General features: G+C 45.0%; 1 protein-coding gene across 1 annotated transcript in view; it reads right to left on the reverse strand.

Annotated features, from left to right (window-relative positions):
- The window catches only part of LOC141113463 (fer-1-like protein 4), a 218988-nt gene that overhangs the window by 112396 nt on the left and 84570 nt on the right, over positions 1-22022 (reverse strand). The window contains exons 9-14 of the mRNA XM_073606565.1: positions 20722-20853; positions 13277-13339; positions 9024-9108; positions 8677-8836; positions 4138-4321; positions 618-804 (exon numbers count right to left, since the gene is read on the reverse strand). Of these exons, the coding sequence (XP_073462666.1) occupies positions 618-804; positions 4138-4321; positions 8677-8836; positions 9024-9108; positions 13277-13339; positions 20722-20853 (811 nt within the window). The remainder of the gene's footprint in view (positions 1-617; positions 805-4137; positions 4322-8676; positions 8837-9023; positions 9109-13276; positions 13340-20721; positions 20854-22022) is intronic.

Consider the following 22022-nt stretch of genomic DNA (forward strand, 5'->3'; position numbering starts at 1 on the left):
GCCCTTCTTAAAACAATCTACTGAGCTGGCCAGAACCAGCTCTTGAGATATCTGCTGCCTATGCCAAGAATACAAAGTAAAGTCTATGTGATTAAATGCAGTTGCTTAGCTACATCGTTTTCTGAAACTCTTGGTGAGTTGTTGATCACAATCTCAGCAAAAGTTAGGCTGGCCATAGACAATGCTAATTTCTTTATTTGCATGATTCCCCCATCAGCACAGACAGTGCTGACAGGGGAATCCCTCCTGCTGGGACAGTGATTATCGCTAGCGGCTATAGCAGTTGCTTGCGATAATTGAACGCAAATCTGGCAGGCTGGTTGTACCCAAGCTGATTGATCACTTGATCAACTTGGGACATTCAGCCTGCCCAATAATGGTTCAAATCTTGGCCTGTTCCTGCTGAACCACCCGAGATTTGAACTGTGTATGGCCGGCCTTAGTTGACAGTTAGATATTCTGTAAGGTTGGGATTAGGTAAGGTAGGGATTTATATACACAGTTATATGAAAAAAGACATTCCCTATCTATTTTGATTAGCATTCCAGTGTGGATCCAAATAAAATTATATTCATATATATTAGTCCATTATTGTGACTGTGAAGTATTTGTCTCACCATTTTTGCTTGGGTCAGATATCTGCTGCAGATCAATAAAATGAGTGGCCAGAGCCACATCCCCGACGTGAGCATCATCCAGGACCTGAATTTTTATCTTCCGAGCTAGAGGAGGGAAAAGTTCAATGAAACTAATTTGCTCATTCCATTCTGGGATGTTGGTGTCATTTTCCACTGAAGTTTCTCCCTAAATGACAAAAGGGTTAGAAGAACAGTTCGGCCATTGGCTGCACAAACTAAACTGAAAAATGATTTACACAAGATCATCAAAGATTATTAATTACATATGTAATGCAACTGAGCTACAGAGTCTGGCCATACCCCTGGTCAATGGCTGACACATCATGTAATTGGTCTGAACCAAAGTCTACACAGACATGGGGTATAGATTGCTGTATTTATAAGCTGGAGCAGTGGGAACTGTATACAACATACAACTAAAGGCTCCTATATGACAGTATAAACAAGCATTAAATCCTGTTACTATTGGATGCACAAGCCTCAGAATGTAATGAAAAACTTTGTTTTCCTTCCCCTACTGAGACAGATCCTTTTTCAATTGTGTCTCGCACACTCCCCCTTCCAGACACTGCAGCTTAACATGTTCTGCAACATTTGCTGAAGAAAAGCATTCGTACAACATGATGCTGCCACCACCATGTTTCACGGTGGGGATGGTGTGTTCAGAGTGATGTGCAGTTTTCCGCCACACATAGCATTTTGCTTTTAGGCCAAAAAGTTCAATTTTGGGTCTCATCTGAGCAGAGCACCTTCTTCCACATGTTTTCTGTGTCCCTTCTTATAGCTTTCTTTCAACAATGGCTTTCTTCTTGCCACTCTTCCAAAAAGGCCTGTCCTAATAGTTGTTCTGTGGACAGATTCTCCCACCTGAGCTGTGGATTTCTGCAGCTACTCCAGAGTTACCGTGGGCCTCTTGGCTGCTTCTCTGATTAACGTTCTCCTTGCCTGGCCTGTCAGTTTAGGTGTTTAGGTTTTGCAGTTGTGCCATACTCTTTCCATTTTCTGGTGATGGATTGAACAGTGCTCTGTGAGATGTTCAAAGTTTGGGATATTTTTTATAACCTAACCCTGCTTTAAACTTCTCCATAACTTTATCCCTGACCTGTCTGGCGTATTCCTTGGCTTTCATGATGCTGTTTGTTTACTAAGGTTCTCTAACAAACCTCTGAGGACTTCACAGAAAAGCTGTATTTATACTGAGATTAAATTACACACAAGTGGACTTTTTACTAATTAAGTGACTTTTGGATGCAATTGGTTCCACTAGATATTAGTTAGGGGTATCAGAGTAAAGGGGGCTAAATACAAATGCACACCACACTTTTCACATATTTATTTGTAAAAAAAATTTAAAACCATTTATCATTTTCCTTCCACTTCACAATTATGTGCCACTTTGTGTTGGTCTATCACATACAATACCAATAAAATACATTTACTTTTTGGTTGTAACATGACAAACAGTGGAAAATTTCAAGGGGTATGAATACTTTTTCAAGGCACTGTATATGCAGTAACGCATGCCTGTTATACTCACTGTGGTACCTAAGGGGTTAATCCTCTGCATTGTGTTAAAAGGCTGTTTGATCCTGTCTTCTTCCACAGTGCCCAAACCATCTCCTAATAGTACAGAGCCTTGGGGGCACTCTGCACATGCTCAGTTTTATTGTGTATTGCTAGAGAGTTTTTGTTTTTCTTGGGAGCGTGCATGTGATTAGCACAGGGCCAATCAGCACTGTCCAGACAGAGGGTCAGGGGTCATGCAGCCTCATAGGACAGTCAGAGGAGAATGAAAACTCCTCCTACAAGCTTTAACCAGGCACTCATAGAAGTCATAAAACTGCTATACATGTATACTGCTGATGAAAACAGGTATTTAGCAGTTTATATTTACTAAAAATAATTGCATTTCCATGTTCTGTGTACTGTGGGAGACCAGAGATAGTGAATGCAGGCTCCTGGGTTTAGTAACACTTTAAAATAAAGTGCTGCAGTACATTCTTTTCCTAATGGGAGGCCATAGTTCAACTTTATAGTATAACTTTTTACGTTTTGGAAAGAGTGGAGATGGACTGGAACACCTATCAGGTTTTTATTGCCGTCTGTGCCCCCGTTAGGGAGATTCATCCTCTGTTTGTCCTGTCTACCATTATCATCGAAAGTGAACGTAAAAGAAAATCCCACGAGGGGAAATGTTCCAATTGCAGACACTAGTTCTGGTGACCCCCAAGGGATTCCCTTAATTTGCAGGGATTACCTCTCACTTCCTGTTTTGGCTATGGGACAGGAAGTGAAGATAAGTCTCCCCAATGGGATATAGATGGCAAGAAAAATCTTACAGGGGTTATAACCCTCCCTTACTCTATCCAAAATGAAAAAAAAACTTTTTGTCTATAGTCCTTCTTTAGATGAAATTTTGATTCTTATACAACCCATTTTGATGCCATCAGGGATGGAACCACACCAAAACACACCCTTGCTTATCTGCAAATGCAATCTCTGAAGGTGAGAGGTACTTACTGTTGTTTTTTGTAAAGAGGAGTGTGCAAGAAAATTGAAACAGAAGTATATAAATTACTGCCACAACATGGGGCTCTGGGAAGTGTGGCTAAGTAGCACTATTGCTTTGTGATGCCGCCATTCTGGTTTCCATGTTCAGCAGTAGGGCAGTTTATACTACATGTTCAGCCTGTGTTAAAGTGAGTTTCTGCTAACAATCCAAAATCTTGACACAGAAAATAGCCAGCTACTGACTAAACTGGCCCTACAGAATAATGCCCCGTACACACGATCGGACTTTCCGCCAACAAAACCGTTCGGCTCAAACTTGTCTTGTATACACACGGTCACACAAATGTTGGCCAACAATTATGAACGTGGGAACGCGGTGACGTACAAGACGTACGGTGAGCCGAGAAAAAGGAAGTTCAACAGCCAGTGCGGCTCCTTCTGCTTGATTCCGAGCATGCGTGAACTTTTGTGCGACGGACTTGTGTACACACGATTGGACTTTACGACAACAAAGTTTTGTTGGCGGAAAATTTGAGAACCTGCTAGCAAACATTTGTTGGCGGAAAGTCCGACAGCAAATGTTCGATGGAGCATACACACGGTCGGACTTTCTGACAACAAGCTCACATCCAACATTTCCCATCTGAAAATCCAACCATGTGTACGCCGCATAAGTCTGTATTAAGCTGGCCACACATAACACAATTTGATTGTGCAATCGCCTTTAGATCTACCAAAAACTTTATAGTACAAGGGCCTGCCTAACTGAACACAAACTGAATGGATTGTATAGGTAGGGCTTTGCATAACATGAGATTGCACAGAGATTGTGCAATCAGTTAGTGATGTTTATGGCCAGCTTCACCATGTATGGGAGCTCATCTATGCTCTATAAAATTATTTGCTATAGACTGGTGCTACAAAAATAAAGACAATAAAAAAGAGATATACATCTAGACTGACATTTAGTAAAGATGTTGGACCATACCTGCTGACCAGCAAATATGACCTGTACATATGGATCAATGAAGACCTTCTTGTCCCCCATGATCTTTGAGAAACTTCCCATGATGCCTTCACTCATGCTGGGTAATCCTTCAGCTTTAAAGATTTTAACACTGATTCTTGACCATGGCCTCTCGGCTGGTATCCTTTTGGGGAGCAATAAGTTCCTACAACAAACAAAATAATGACATTATAGAATCCCGAAGAAGACTAAACCTGTGGAGGGCATGGATGCACATGTAACTGTAAAAAAAAAATAACCATTTTTCATTTTTAAGGGGGAAGGCATAGTGCTTTGTAATTATCTTTACTTTTTTTAGTCAAATAAATAGCAACTACTTTTATTATTTAATTTTTTCAGCCAGCTGCTTAAAAGACTAGCCCTTAAGTAGACCTTTAGTCTCAAAAGGGAGTTTTCCTCCCTACAACCCCTCTTTCCCGTTCTGCGCAAACTAAAATGGCCATTTGTTTTTTGTGCATTTGCATTTTTACAGTTTTTTTTACCGTAGACCTGCCCCCCACCACGCACCACCCAAAGTGTACCTGCTCTTTCTGCTTCCTGGGATATGCACATCAGATATCCAAGGAAGCTGCATAAGCAGGGCAATAGGTGGGCCTGGTGCACATTATCCCTGAAGAGGCAGCCAGGCCATGATGACATCAGAGGGAAAGATGGTGGTGCTGGACCCATGGTGTGGCATTTGAGCAGCAGATTGCAGCAGAAAAACACTGGATTTACTAGTCAGATGAGTATCTGAATTCAGGACACCCCAGCATAACATTTAAGAGAGAGAAAAAAACAGGGGAGTGAGACTGAACTTTGGCAAAAATTAATAGCTGAATCTCAAATTACAGACACAGCTGAATAAGTGGACTATGCTCCCAGTTCTCTAACTGCCCTGTATAGCTCTATGGGGAGGTCTGAATAAGAAAAAAGATTCACTTGAAGATGGATGTTCTCCCTCGATTCTTATATCTTTTTCAAACCATCCATATTCCCACCTCGTTCTTTAAAAGGCTTCGTCAGATTTTTTTCTAAATGCATATGGAAGGGGGACCGTCCCAGGATAAAATATGACACAATGATCCTTCTGAAGGCCCGGGGGGGGAGCTGGGGTCCCACACGCCTCCACATATCATAGGGCGGCGGTTCTCATCCGTATCGTAGATTGGTTTCACCACCCTTCCTCCAAGCTTTGGGTTCAACTGGAGAGACATTTAAATGAGATTGATCTTTGCGCCTTGCCGTGGACTCCTACGGCTCAACGCAAGGATAATACACTCTCTACTGCTCTTACTCGCCAGACACTTCAGATCTGAGACCGTCTGATCTTAGCTGGTAAATTATCGAAACCACAGGGCCCTATGACCCCCCTCTTTGGGACCCTGGCCTTCCTCCCAACTGTAAGTAAGTGGAGATTTTGGACCCTGGAATAGGGATAGTCATAGACGCTTAGTGCAGGTCCTTCACGCTGACCCATCCTTGAGAATGGACATACCCTCCCAGACAGATTTGAGGCCCCCAACAGTGTGGTTACAGAGGGGTCAATTAGTGTCCTACATACGTACTTTCTCTTCCCTCTCAGATATACTAGATGACCCATCAAACTTTGACGAGCTGCTCTTACAACCCGCCAACACACGTAGTATTACTATTATACTCCCTACTACTGAACATCTCTACCCCTGACCTTCCAACATAGATGCAGAAATGGGAAACAGACTTACAACACTCCATCTCCCCTGCTGATTGGCAAAAAAACTTCATCCTGACGCATAGGATTTCCTTGGCAACTAAGACTCAAGAAAAAGGGTTTAAGCTATTGACGAGATGGTACAGGTGCCCAGCGACTATTCAACGGTTTAACCCTTCTTTCCCATCTACTTGTTGGCAATGCCTGCCCTCTAGAGGGACAATGCTCCACATTTGGTGGGCTTGCCCTCCAATTAGGAGGCTCTGGCAAAAAGTCTTTGACCTATACTGCAGGCTGATGGTGACCTCAATTAAGCCCACACCAGAGATATCCCTACTATCTATGCTCCCAGGACCCCTCAAGTCGATTAAAAAAGATATATTGCGCCACTTTCTGGCCACAGTTAGGACAGTGATTCCCCGACATTGGAGATCAGCAGATGTATCTTCCATGGGCGATTGGGCTGTCGAGGTGGATCAGATAAGAGATCTGGAGCGCCTGTTGGCACAGGAATCGGGGAAGTAGGAACAGTTCACCACCACCTGGACATCATGGTCAATATTTCGATACTCTGATGACTTTACTGTATGGGCTATGGAAGCCCCAACCTCATCTTCCGGATAGCCATGCTGGAGTGACCCTTAACTTCTTTACTATCCCTTATTTCTTCCCATGTTATAATTCTCTTCTCTCTCTTTGCTTGCTTCTCCCTCTGATTTGAACCAATCACTCAAGCATATGAATAAAGGCCATATACACAGAATAGTACACTGAAATAAATATCTACTATAAGTCAATAAGAGATCCCTACAGCATAACAGCATATCAGCCTGGATAGGTTGGTCCTCATGACAGTATCACTACGCAAAATTTTAAGGGTAAAATATATGCTGGTTCCTACACGCATGATATCCTTCTCTTATATAGGTGGCTTTTATTTACACTGTGATATCTCATTGTTTCACCAGAGATTATACACCAAAATGTCTCAATCTATACATCTATAGTAAAGGTTCACCTCATTACTATTAGTAAAATGTATGTAATAATATATTGTAAAGTGCTTTCTTCTTCTGTTCTACTATTATCTTGAAATAAAATAAGATTGAAAAGAAAAAAGATTCACAAAGGAAAGCTCTGGCTTTAGAAAACCCATGTGATCGATGTACCCTATAAATAAAAGTTTCATTGTAAAAAAAATATTTTATATAGAAAAAAATATAAAATTTTGTTTAAAAACTTGTACACTTGAAAGAGAATATGAAGGGTTTCAGGCACATCCAGGTGGACAAGACCAGAGTTAGAAATGTTTACAGAGAGATGTCAGCAATAGAATCCCTAAGCCAGGCACTGACTCACACCACCAGGGTCCACCTAAAACTAAAATATCACATTTGGATGGTGTAGCGCTACCCCCAGAGGGGCCAAGCAACTGTCCATTATCTCTGGCTCCAATAAACAGTCTAGGGTTTGGTAATTTATTGCTTGTAGAACTTGTAACATGAAAGAGGTTAGGGTGGTATAGGATACTCCAGGAACACTGAATAGCAACAGGAAGATACACTTCACTAGGCTAGACTTCCCCGAACAGTCTTTATGCCAGGGACAAGAGGAAAATGCCAAATCTGAGACCCTGTAGGAACTGTCTCAATCAGAAGTACCACTTAGCACCCTAAGAACAGCACACAGTCACCAGGATTTTGAACTCAGATTAGTACAAAATGTCATAGAACAGCTGAACACTTCCTAGTTTCCACTGGACATCTCTATATTTCAGTACAACTGCGCTACTTACTTCCAGCTTCCACCAGACACTCTTCAGTGGAGGAGAGGTTAATGCTCAGAATGCCACAGGGCAGCTATACACTTTCCAGCTTCCACCAGACACTCCTCTGTAAGCTCTCCATACCAGATCCTTAGGTGAAGTCCCTTAGCTGACTCCAAAGATACTTCGGAATAGGCCCCCCAGCTCTGCCACAGCTGGGACCTCTATTAACAACAGCAAAACTCCAGTAGAACTGGCTCAAAAGGGGCCGCAGCCCCTGAGGCTGTGGAACTTCTCGTGCAGGACAAGAACCTGGCTGCACCAGACGTCAGACTATTTATATTCTCCCTAGCCACCTGCTGGACACACCTTTCCAGGGATTGGCTGAACCTCAATAAATATTTAAGCTGCCTATTTGATTCTCCCAGCCCTATGTTCTGGAAACTTACATTAAGCAGGGTGAAACAGTAAAACCTGCAACCCGTGAGATCTAGAACAGCCCAAAGAAATCAATAACTGCTCCAATGATTACAGAGGAGCCAAAAAGAACTAACTTTGCCTGACATCCTGGCAGCCTATCTAGGGGGGTGCTACATTGGGATGTTCTTTTAATTGTCATAGGCAAAGGTCTTATTAATGAAGGGCACAATCCACACAAATCTGATATTCCAGTTGTGTGTAGATTCCTGTGGAATGAATAAACTACTTTGTTGTGTATATTAAGCCTCTGCAATGCACTCTCTTGCACTTCAGTCCCCATGTCTTATGGCATATTTCATTCAACAAAGAATGCACACAGAGCCTTGATACTCCTCAGGTAAAGCAGGGGGAGACCTTATTACTCTTATAATTGAAATTGAATATAACTGGCAGGTTTCCTGAATGCTAACATACATAAGGCAATTTTATCATCATCAAACACTCTACTAATGAAATTCTGAAACATGGCTCAGCATGGTGTGTGCACAGAACATTTAACAGAGGATAAGCAAAGTTTATTGTGATTCATGATGGTGAAAGGGATCTGGTGAATTAGGAATACAGTTAGAAATTTTAAACTTACTTTTCAATGTCATCGTTTTGGCTGCTTATGGATGACGGAGGCGCAGTCATTGGGTCTCCCTTCGTTACTACGGTCATATTGCATTTCACAAACCCTTTTATACCCGCCCGGGTATCTTTAGGATCAGTAATCACTGCCCATTTCTGCAGATATCTGTGATCTGAAAAAATACTGATTGAGTATGGGCCATATCATTATAGTTGGGAAATGTTAAAAAAAAAAAAAAAAAAACTTTTTTCTAAAAAAAGGACTTTGTGTTTCCTAAAATACAGTATTTTATGATATACCCTGTATATCACAGTAAATATATTTGGCACTGTTTGCAGGAATCACCCCAGTTACTGTACCTTTTTCGTTATAGACAGTTCCAACATCTATTTTGAATGATCCAATGTGCGTTCCAAAAATAGGTATTGCCTTGGTATGAACAACCTGGTAATAGAAACACCGTAATGTAGCGGATAAAGAAATATATCACCAGTGACCAGACACTTGTCATGTATTAGACCGGGTTCACATCTGCATGCTATGTACGCAGGTACTTTTACAGGTGCTCTGCGTTTTGGACAAATTAATGTAGGTAATGCATGATTTTCAAAAATACAGCAATCAGAGTTTTTTTGTTGTTGTTGCAATGTACAGATGTGCAGTGGCCTAAATCACAGATAAAAAGCTTGTCCATGGAAATGGGTTCATGGTTGTTTGCATGCTTTTTTATCTTTAAAAACACCCCATACCCCAAAACTGCCCTATTATACAAACATTGATCTTCTTAAAATAATGTTTTTTCTGCCTCCTCCTACACCTTGTATCCTCCAGTTGCTCAGGAAAGACAACCAACCTACACCTTGTATCTTCCAGTTGCCCAGGGAGGACAACCATCCTATATTTTGTATCTGCTAGTTTCCCAGGGAAGACAACCATCCCATACCTTGTATCTTCCAGTTGCTCAGGGAAGACAATCATCCTACACCTGGTATCTTCCAGTTTCCCAGGGAGGACAATTATCCTACACCTTGTATCTTCCAGTTTCCCTGGGAGGAGAACCATCCTACACCTACTATCTTTCAGTTTCTCAGGGAGGACAACCATCCTCTACCTATCTTCCAGTTGCCCATGGAGGACAACCATCCTTCATTTTATATCTGCTAGCTTCCCAGGGAAGACAACCATCCTACACCTTATATCTTTCAGTTGCCCCAGGAGGATAGCCATCCTACACCTTGTATCTTCCAGTTTCCAATGGAGGACAACCATCCTACACCTTGTATCTTCCAGTTGCCCAGGGAAGGCAACCATCCTACACCTGGTATCTTCCAGTTTCCCAGGGAGGACAACCATCCTACACCTTTTATATTCCAGTTTCCCAGGGAGAACAACCATCCTACACCTTGTATCTTTCAGTTGCCCAGGGAGGACTACCATCCTACACCTTGCATCTAGCAGTTGCCCAGGGAGCACAACCATTCTACACCCTGTATATTCCAGTTTCCCTGGGAGGAAACAATCCTACACCTTCTATCTTCCAGTTTCTCAGAGAGAACAACCATCCTATACCTATATTCCCATTGCCCAGGGAGGAAACCCCCCCCCCCCCCCACACCTTGTATCTTCCAGTTGCCCCAGGGGAATAGCCATCCTATACCTTCTATCTTCCAGTTTCCCAGGGAGGACAACCATCCTACACCTTGTATCTTCCAGTTGCCCAGGGAAGACAACCATCCTACACCTGATATCTTCCAGTTTCCCAGGGAGGACAACCATCCTACACCTTGTATCTTCCAGTTTCCCAGGGAGGACAACCATCCTACACCTTTTATATTCCAGTTTCCCAGGGAGAACAACCATCCTACACCTTGTATCTTTCGGTTGCCCAGGGAGGACTACCATCCTACACCTTGTATCTAGCAGTTGCCCAGGGAGGACAACCATTCTACACCCTGTATCTTCCAGTTTCCCTGGGAGGACAACAACCCTTTACCTTCTATCTTCCAGTTTCTCAGAGAGGACAACCATCCTATACCTATATTCCTGTTGCCCAGGGAGGAACCCTCCCCCCCCTACACCTTGTATCTTCCAGTTGCCCCAGGAGGATAGCCATCCTATACCTTCTATCTTCCAGTTTCCCAGGGAGGACAACCATCCTGCACCTTGTATCTTCCAGTTTCCCAGGGAGGACAACCATCCTATACCTATCTTCCAGTTGCCCAGGGAGGACAACCATCCTACACTTTGTATCTAGCAGTTGCCCAGGGAGGACAACCATCCTACACTTTGTATCTTCCAGTTTCCCTGGGAGGACAACCATCCTACACCTTCTATCTTCCAGTTTCTCAGAGAGGACAACCATCCTATACCTATTTTCCAGTTGCCCAGGGAGGACAACCATCCTACACCTTGTATCTTTCAGTTGCCCCAGGAGGATAGCCATCCTACACCTTGTATCTTGCGGTCTCCTAGGGATGACAACCATCCTACACCTTCTATCTTCAGGTGCCCAGGGAGAATAACCATCCTACACCTTGTATCTTGTAGTTGCCCAGGGAGGACAACCATCCTACACCTTGTATCTACCAGTTTCCCAGGGAGGACAACCATCCTAAACCTTGTATCTTACAGTTGCCCAGGGAGTGCAACCTTCCTACACCTTGTATATTCCAGTTTCCAAAGGAGGACAACCATCCTACACCTTGTATCTTCCAGTTTTCCAGGGAGGACAACCAGCCTACAACTTGTATCTTCCAGTTGCCCCAGGAGGATAGCCATCCTACACCTTGTATATTTCAGTTGCTCATGGAGGACAACCATCACTTATAGTGGCAAATAAGAAGCCAGTACAGGGCCAAAGGATGTGGCCCAAATATCAACCACAGAAGCATTTTCAAGCCGCATGATATGCAATTTTGTTGCAAATTTAACAAGTTTTCAAAAAAATTCTATCAAGAAAACCTACCACCAACCGGTATGATGGTTTTAGCATTTTGAGAGAAACTGTTGGTGGCAGGTTGAAGGAAGAGATGGATAACCCAACACTACCATACAGAAGATACTGAAACTTTATTGTGGAAATCCACAGATAGCCTTATGACTAACTGCTCTATAGAGTGAAACGCGTCAATGTTTGCCCCTGTATTTATGGAGCTGAAGCTAAAGTTGTGTGAAGTTGGGCACTGCAATAGGGGTCAAGTACCAATGCAAAAAAAAGCTTTACAAAAATACCAAAGGGTATGCATCTTTGAAGGCAACACTGAAAAACGCAAACATTTTTAATTAAAATGCCCAGGGGATGGTTTAAAACTGTATTGCTGTGGAACAGTACGGTATTCTAGGACAGACCGTAAATCAATAATGATAATACCTAACCTGTACCCTCATCCCTAATGATTCCCTACAGCACAGGTATGTAATAGTTTATTGATTCATATAGTTTATGCAGTATGAGACAACAGGAAGTAAAAAACATCTACTGTACATAGTTTTTCGCAAATGTTTACAAGCATCAGAGTTCCTGACACCAGTACAATGACGTACAGATGCAGTGTACAAACGAACACCCCAGCATGTGACCAATGAGAAACCAGTAGGGTGGCTTAGTGGTTAGTTTTGCGGCTCTGTAACCTTCCTAGGTTCATTTCGGACCAGGATTGTCTTCATATCAATATGGAGTTTTTCTGTTTTCTCAGAGTCTGGGTTCCCGTTTTGCACTTCTGCCGCGCCAATTATGAGTGGTTTCTTCCAGTTTCCCAGGGAGGACAACTGTCCTACACCTTGTATCTTTGAGTTGTCCAGGGAGGACAGCTGTCCTACACCTCATATCTTTTTGTTGCCCTGGGAGAGCAACCATCCCTTTTAGTGGCAAATAGGAAACCAGTACAGGGCCAGAGGAAGTGGGCAAAATGTCAGCCACAGAATCATTTTCAATGCAGGTTGTATGGTATGCAATTTTGTTGCAAACTCAACCAGCTTTCAAACAAATTCCATCAAGTAAACCCACTACCAAACGCTATGATGGTTTTCCATTTTCTGTTTTCTCAGAGTGGGCAATAAATAGAGTTTCTAGTCTAAGCTTAGTTCCCATTTTGCACATTTGCTGTGCCAATTATGAGTGGTGTCTGCCCTTTCTGCTGAAATTGTTTTTTTAACATTATGGATTATGTAATAGGAGGTTCTAAAACCCACAAAGGTGGATGGGAACACCAAAAACTCCAAGGTTGACAGAATTGAGAGTTATGGTCCTCGTTTATGGAATACTCAAGGCATATAAAAAAGCCAGGGGCTGGTTCAGCCTAGGGGGGCTCTGCCGATAACTAATATGTCACTCTCGGGGGGGACTAATCCTTTAAGCTCCAAAATTTTGGCTGTTGTGAACCTAATCTGTGACAACCCTTTTCTGGCTATTGCATCACTGAAAACAAGCGTCTGAACTTGACCATGGCCACTTTGCAATGGATCTTACGTAACATTAGAGTTTCAAACGATACAAGTGGCTCTGAACCCCTGATGTGCACTGGAATACTAAAAATTATTAAGTCTGGGTGGAGCTGATCTAACCTTAAAATACTCATCTGCTCAGTGCATAAACATTTTAAAACACACTTACCGATAACTCAATAAGTTTGTCGAATACAACCTCACGAGGCTCAAGGAAGTCATATACGAAATACTATGAAAAAAGAAAATTTACATTTGGATATTAAATGTCACAGAATATAAATATCTGTTCACAAACTATGTTCCAGAGATTTTAGGAGGATTGTTATGGCACATTGGGGTTGATTTACGAAAGGCAAATAGACTGTGTACTTTAAAAAGTGCAGTTGCACTTATTTTCCCCAGTGCTTAGTGAATGTGGTGAAGCTTCACTTTGTAAAGAATAACCAATAAGGTACAAGGAAAATTTAAAAAAACAGAATTTTTGCTTGCACATGATTGTATGATGGAAATCAGCAGAGCTTCATCACATTCACTAAGCTCTGGGGAAAATGAGTGCAACTGCATTTGCAAAGTGGGCAGTCTATTTGACTTTAGTAAATTAGCCCCATTAAGATAATTGCTATATAATACTTTAGTGTAAGTAAACAATAAAAAGAATGCAATGCAACTAACTAACAGCAAAAACCAATGGACACTATTCTGTACTTCTACTTCTTGACCTTTCGGCTGCCTTTGATACGGTTAACCACCCCTCCTCAAAAAACTTTACTTCTTTGGTCTTCATGACTGTGCTCTTTGCTGGCTCTCACATAGTTGCCAACATTGTAAAAAAACTTATAGGAACACTTTTGTGTCTGTAGCCGGAGTATTATTATAATTTGGGGGTGCGGCATTCGTTTTAAGACGTGGCCTAGAGGGAAAAGCAAAATGTGAAGCGCGCCGCTGCAAAAAATGGGTCTGGTTTGAACGGGAATAGTGGGCGTGGGGTGCGACTCAAATGGGGTGTGGTCCGAGTCTGAGATGAATGAGGAATGGAGGGAAAAAGAAAGAAATAGGGAGGGAAGGAGAAAGAAGGAAGGAAAGAGGGATGGAGGGACAGCAGGCCCAGATCGTACACCACAATAGAAATATGGGTATTCCATAAAGTTTAACAATAAGCAGATAAAGATACTCCAAACACCTGGTGTTAGCACTTCAATCATCCCGGCACCATGGTTGTTATGGTGTCAGTATGATTAAAGCACATTATTACTATTATTATATTACATTGTAATATAAAATAAAATAGTTCAACTCACCTTAATGCAAGAAACAGAGGGAGCCCTGAGCGTGTCCCCTGCCTTTTCGCCTGCCACCAGATGCCATCAGGTGTCCCCAGCAGAGTCTCTCCTTACATCAGGCATTCCCATCAGAGTCCCTCCTTACATCAGGTGTCCCCAGTGTAGTCCCTCTTACAGTGTCCCCAGTGGGGTCTCTCTTACATCAGGTGTCCCCAGTGGAGTGTCTCTTACATCAGGTGTCCCCAGTGCTGTGCCTCTTACATCATGTGTCCCTAGTGGAGTGCCTCTTACATCATGTGTCCCCAGTGAAGTGCCTCTTACATCATTTGTCCCCAGTGCAGAGCCTCTTACATCATGTGTACCCAGTGCAGTGCCTCTTACATCACGTGTCCCCGGTGGAGTGCCTCTTACATCATGTGTCCCCGGCGGAGTGCCTTTTACATCAGGTGTCCCCAGTGCAGTGCCTCTTACATCATGTGTCCCCAGTGGAGTGCCTCTTACATCATGTGTCCCCAGTGGAGTGCCTCTTACATGTGTCCCCAGTGCAGTGCCTCTTACATCATGTGTCCCCAGTGGAGTGCCTCTTACATCATGTGTCCCCAGTGGAGTGCTTCTTATATCACGTGTCCCCAGTGCTGTGCCTCTTACATCATGTGTCCCCAGCGGAGTCCCTCTTACATCATGTGTCCCTGGCAGAGTGCCTCTTACATCAGGTGTCCCCAGCGAAGTGCCTCTTACATCAGGTGTCTCAGGTGTCCCCAGTGGAGTCCCTCTTACATTATGTGTCCCCAGTGGGGTGCCTCTCACATCAGGTGTCCCCAGCAGAGTGCCTCTAACATCAGGTGTCCCCAGCGGAGGGCCTCTTACATCAGGTGTCCCCAGCAGAGTGCCTCTTACATAAGGTGTCTCAGGTTTCCCCAGTGGACTGGCTCTTACATCATGTGGTCCACAGTGGAGTGCCTCCTTACATAATGTGTCCCCAGTGCAGTGCCTCCTTACATCATGTGTCCCCAGCGGACTGCCTCCTTACATCATGTGTCCCCAGAGGAGTGCCTCCGTACATCATGTGTCCCCAGTGCAGTGCCTCCTTACATCATGTGTCCCCAGTGCAATGCCTCCTTACATCATGTGTCCCCAGTGCAGTGCCTCTTACATCATGTGTCCCCAGTGCAGTGCCTCTTACATCATATGTCCCCAGTGGAGTGCCTCTTACATCATGTGTCCCCAGTGCAGTGCCTCTTACATCATGTGTTCCCAGTGGAGTGCCTCTTACATCATGTGTCCCCAGTGGGGTGCCTCTTTCATCAGGTGTCCCCAGTGGAGTGCCTCTTACATCATGTGTCCCCAGTGGGATGCCTCTTACATCAGGTGTCCCCAGCAGAGTGCCTCCTTACATCAGGTGTCCCCAGCGGAGTGCCTCTTACTTTATGTGTCCCCAGTGGGGTGCCTCTTACATCATGTGTCCCCAGTGGAGTGCCTATTACATCATGTGTCCCCAGTGGAGTGCCTCTTACATCATGTGTCCCCAGTGCCATGCCTCCTACATTATGTGTCCCCAGCGGAGTGCCTCTTACATCATGTGTCCCTGGCAGAGTGCCTCTTACATCATGTGTCCCTGGCAGAGTGCCTCTTACTTCAGGTGTTCCCAGCGGAGTGCCTCTTACATCAGGTGTTCCCAGCAGAGTGCCTCTTACATCAGGTGTTCCCAGCAGAGTGCCTCTTACATCAGGTGTCCCCAGAGGAGTGCCTCCTTACATCATGTGTCCCCAGTGCAGTACCTCCTTACATCATGTTTCTCCAGCGGAGTGCCTCCTTACATCATGTGTCCCCAGTGGAGTGCCTCCTTACATCATGTGTCCCCAGTGGAGTGCCTCCTTACATCATGTGTCCCAAGCGGAGTGCCTCCATACATCATGGGTCCCAAGCGGAGTGCCTCCATACATCATGGGTCCCCAGTGCAGTGCCTCCTTACATCATGTGTCCCCAGTGGAGTCCCTCTTACATCATGTGTCCCCAGTGGAGTGCCTCTTACATCATGTGTCCCAAGTGCAGTGCCTCTTACATCATGTGTCCCCAGTGCAGTGCCTCTTACATCATGTGTCCCCAGTGCAGTGCCTCCTTACATCATGTGTCCCCAGTGGAGTGCCTCCTACATCATGTGTCTCCAGTGGGGTGCCTCTTACATCATGTGTCCCCAGTGGAGTGCCTCTTACATCATGTGTTCCCAGTGGAATGCCTCTTACATCATGTGTCCCCAGTGCCATGCCTCCTACATTATGTGTCCCCAGCGGAGTGCCTCTTACATCATGTGTCCCTGGCAGAGTGCCTCTTACATCATGTGTCCCTGGCAGAGTGCCTCTTACATCAAGTGTTCCCAGCGAAGTGCCTCTTACATCAGGTGTTCCCAGCAGAGTGCCTCTTACATCAGGTGTCCCCAGAGGAGTGCCTCCTTACATCATGTGTCCCCAGTGCAGTGCCTCCTTACATCATGTTTCTCCAGCGGAGTGCCTCCTTACATCATGTGTCCCCAGTGGAGTGCCTCCTTACATCATGTGTCCCCAGTGGAGTGCCTCCTTACATCATGGGTCCCAAGCGGAGTGCCTCCATACATCATGGGTCCCAAGCGGAGTGCCTCCATACATCATGGGTCCCCAGTGCAGTGCCTCCTTACATCATGTGTCCCCAGTGGAGTCCCTCTTACATCATGTGTCCCCAGTGGAGTGCCTCTTACATCATGTGTCCCAAGTGCAGTGCCTCTTACATCATGTGTCCCCAGTGCAGTGCTTCTTACATCATGTGTCCCCAGTGCAGTGCCTCCTTACATCATGTGTCCCCAGTGGAGTGCCTCCTACATCATGTGTCCCCAGTGGAGTGCCTCTTACATCATGTGTTCCCAGTGGAATGCCTCTTACATCATGTGTCCCCAGTGCCGTGCCTCCTACATCATGTGTCCCCAGCGGAGTGCCTCCTACATCATGTGTCCCTGGCAGAGTGCCTCTTACATCAGGTGTTCCCAGCGGAGTGCCTCTTACATCAGGTGTCTCCAGCGGAGTGCCTCTTACAACATGTGTCCCCAGAGGAGTGCCTCCTTACATCATGTGTCCCCAGTGCAGTGCCTCCTTACATCATGTTTCTCCAGCAGAGTGCCTCCTTACATCATGTGTCCCCAGCGGAGTGCCTCCTTACATCATGTGTCCCCAGCGGAGTGCCTCCTTACATCATGTGTCCCCAGTGGAGTGCCTCCTTACATCATGTGTCCCCAGCGGAGTGCCTCCTTACATCATGTGTCCCCAGCAGAGTGCCTCCTTACATCATGTGTCCCTAGTGGAGTGCCTCCTTACATCATGTCCCCAGTGGAGTGCCTCCTTACATCATGTGTCCCCAGCGGAGTGCCTCCTTACATCATGAGTCCCCAGTGGAGTGCCTCCTTACATCATGTGTCCCCAGTGGAATGCCTCCTTACATCATGTGCCCAAGCGAAGTGCCTCCATACATCATGGGTCCCCAGTGCAGTAACTCCTTACATCATGTGTCCCCAGTGGAGTCCCTCTTACATTATGTGTCCCCAGTGGAGTGCCTCTTACATTATGTGTCCCCAGTGCAGTGCCTCTTACATCATGTGTCCCCAGTGCAGTGCTTCTTACATCATGTGTCCCCAGTGCAGTGCCTCCTTACATCATGTGTCCCCAGTGGAGTGCCTCCTTACATCATGTGTCCCCAGTGGAGTGCCTCCCTACATCAGGTGTCCCCAGCGGAGTGCCTCCTTACATCATGTGTCCCCAGCGGAGTGCCTGCTACATCATCTGTCCCCAGCGGAGTGCCTCTTACATCATGTGTCCCCAGTGCAGTGCCTCCTTACATCATGTGTCCCCAGTGCAGTGCCTCTTACATCATGTGTCCCCAGTGGAGTGCCTCCTACATCATGTGTCTCCAGTGCAGTGCCTCCTACATCATCTGTCCCCAGCGGAGTGCCTCTTACATCATGTGTCCCCAGTGCAGTGCCTCCTTACATCATGTTTCCCCAGTGCAGTGCCTCTTACATCATGTGTCCCCAGTGGAGTGCCTCCTACATCATGTGTCTCCAGTGCAGTGCCTCCTACATCATGTGTCCCTAGCAGAGTGCCTCCTTACATCACGTGTCCCCAGCGGAGTGCTTCCTTACATCATGTGTCCCCAGCGGAGTGCCTCTTACATCAGTGCCCCCAGTGCAATCTGCCTCTTACATCATGTGTCCCCAGTGCAGTCTGCCTCTTACATCATGTGTCCCCAGTGCAGTCTTGCTCTTACATCATGTGTCCCCCAGTGCAGTCTGCCTCTTACATCATGTGTCCCCAGTGCAGTCTGCCTGTCACAAATCAGTGTTCTGTCAAAAGCTCCAACCTGTCAAAAACTCCAACTGTGGCAGCAGGGCATGGGACGGAGGGTTGGCGGCAGCTCCATGTGTCTGTCTTGTTCCCCTGTGTTCAGTGGAGAGGGGAGGGGCCGATCCGTGCAGCTAACCCCGGCTTCAGTGTGCAAGAGAATTGTGAAGAGAGAAGCCAATTTATTGGCTGCACAGATCGGAGGCCTCTCTCCACTTAACACAAGGGGAAAGAAGCTGCTAGCCCGGAAAGAGATCTCACGGCGGCCACATTTTTGGAGCCAGAAGCAGCTGCGGTGCCAAAAACCAGGATTGTCCTGGGAAAATCGGGACTGTTGGCAAGTATGCTCTCATCCTACCTATTCCGCCACACCTTCAGTGTCACTTATGCCGCGTACACACGAGCGGACTTTACGGCAGACTTTGCCCGGCGGACGGGATTTCGTCAGACAATTCGATCGTGTGTGGGCTCCAGCGGACTTTGTTTTCTCAAAAGTTGGACGGACTTAGATTTGAAACATGTTTCAAATCTATCCGACAGACTCGAGTCCGGTCGAAAAGTCCGCTCGTCTGTATGCTAGTTCAACGGACAAAAAGCCACGCTAGGGCAGCTATTGGCTACTGGCTATGAACTTCCTTATTTTAGTCCAGTCGTACGTCATCACGTACGAATTCGACGGACTGTGGTTGATTGTATGTAGGCAAGTCCGTTCATTCAGAAAGTCCGTCGTAAAGTCCATCGAAAAGTCCGCCTGGCAAAGTCTGCCGTAAAGTCCGCTCGTGTGTACGCGGCATTACAATTCTACTTCCTCCTCTTCCTTTCTCCATCTGTCTTCTCACACATTACTTATTTACTAACAAACATATCTGTCTGGATATCACACCACTTCCTCAAACTTAATCTATCCAAAACCGAGCCCATAATATTTCCTCCCCCACGTGCCCCTTCCCCTGACCTCTCTTTTAAGAGCAATGGCACAACCATCCACCCATCCCCAAACGCAAGGGTGCTACGTGTTATCCTGGACTCTGAACTCTCCTTTCGGGCCCACATCCAATCACATTCCAAAGCTTGCCGCCTCAACCTTCACAACATTTCCAAAATACATCCCTCGCTAACCAATGAAACCACAAAGCTCCTAATTCACTCCCTGGTTATCTCTCGCCTCGACTACTGCAACTCCCTCCTCATTGGTTTACCTTTAAATAGGTTATCCCCTACTCAGTCCATCATGAATGCTGCTGCCCGACACATCCATCTTACAAACCACTCAGCATCTGCTACTCCTCTCTGCCAATCCCTCCATTTGCTTCCACTCACCCAACAAATTAAACTCAAAAAACTAACAACAACTTACAAAGCCATCCACAACTCTGCCCCCAGCTAATCCAGTCTCAAAATACCAACCAAATCGTCCTCTTCATTTCTCTGAAGACCTCCTGCTCTCTAGCTCCCTCGTCACCTCCTCCCATACTCCAGGACTTCTCCCAAGCCTCTACCATCCTTTGGAATACCCTACCACAATCTGTCCGACTGTCTCCAACTCTATCCACTTTTAGGCGATCCCTGAAAACTTTTCCCTTCAGTGAAGCCTATCCTGCCTCCACCTAACAAATGTACTTTCATTTTCCTCCCTTTTTTTTACATAACTCTATACATCGAGTTCTGTGACATTACACATGGCTTTATCAGCTATCAGGAAATCTGTAATGAGAGAAACTGCAGGCATACCAGTAGAGCAACAGGAAGTAAAAATATCAAAGGATATATTTGGAAAATAGCTTAATTTGCTAAAAGGTATGATATGTGGGTGGCTATAGGCAGCCTCCTTCAAGCATGTCACCCTTGGCCACTGCCCATATTGGCTTTGCAATAATCTGGCCAACCTTAATCACTTGATATATCTTCACTAGAAATAAAAGCTAATAAAAATAAAAGTAATTCAGTAGGAATTGTTACCCCTTACTCACCTGATTGTAAAAGGGGCAGTTTGTTGATTTTTGGGTTATTGTATGTCTTTTTTCATCCCCAATTTTCACATGTACCGTTGGATTAATATTGACCCCTATGAGTTTCTGAGCTTGTATGACTGTAATTGCAACCTGCAAAGAGATGTTACATTGTCAGTACCATTGCATGCAATTCATAAAATTGTTGTAAGCTACTTACTTGAAGGCCAATCACCAGTAAGTTTTGATTGACATGAATAGTGTAATAAATGGCCTATTAATAGCATAGGCGTGCACAGGGGGTGTGCCAGGTGTGCCTGGGTACACCCTAATCACTATGTGCAGTGCCGATTTCCCCTACTGCCCAGGCTTCCCCCTTGTTGCCACCCCCACTGCACAGTGCTGCTACTCTTGCCCAGCTGCTGCCGTTTATGTTTCAGGATAGAGAGCAGGGGAAGGGGTTAATAAATATGTAATTTACCTGCGACTTCCTTTTCCAAATGAACTCAGTGAACACACTTGCTCAATGTGTCCATTCATAACTGAAGCCTAGTAAACTGTGTAAAGCTGCTGCAGAGGTGGCTCTAGGCTTTGTGAGGCCTTATGCAAATCTTCGACATGAGGCCCCACTCACTTCCACAATGGGAAAAATAATTCAAGTGATAGAAATTAACTGTATGAACTGCATATATTAAGAGCCTTAAATCCTATGAACTACGAATTCACAGTTTCTAAAACTTTCTCTAACCAATTACTCTTTAATCAAATATCATTAGCCTTAGGGCCTGTACACACGATCCGAAAATCGGACGATAAATACCGCCTTCGACGAGATTGGATCATTAGTACAGGGCTTTTGAGAGCCAATCACGACAGTTCATTCGATATTATTAGATAGGACAAGCACAAAACTACAATAAAAATACACTACAACACATGACATCACTTCCAATTTTTTTTTCTCTCATATGAGAATTTTCGTGACTTTTGTAACCTATTCAATTTCTACTTGCGACTAGTAAGTAAAAAAAGTCAGACGATCTGTCGCCTGATTTTCGGATCTTGTGTACGGGGCATTAGACTGGCCTTGAAGTTGCAGACATGATACAAGAGATGGTCAGAGACTGCAGACATGATACAAGAGATGGTCAGAAACTGTGAGGCTATAATACAAGCAATGGTCAGTTACTGTGCAGATATTATACAAGAGATAGTCAGAGACTGCAGACATAATACTAGCAATGGTCAGAGACTGTAAGGATATGATACAGGAGATATTCAGAGACTGTGCGTCCATAATACAAGAGATGGTCAGAGACTGC

This window comes from Aquarana catesbeiana, linkage group LG12 (genome assembly GCF_042186555.1).
Source record: "Aquarana catesbeiana isolate 2022-GZ linkage group LG12, ASM4218655v1, whole genome shotgun sequence".
Classification (NCBI taxonomy): domain Eukaryota; kingdom Metazoa; phylum Chordata; class Amphibia; order Anura; family Ranidae; genus Aquarana; species Aquarana catesbeiana.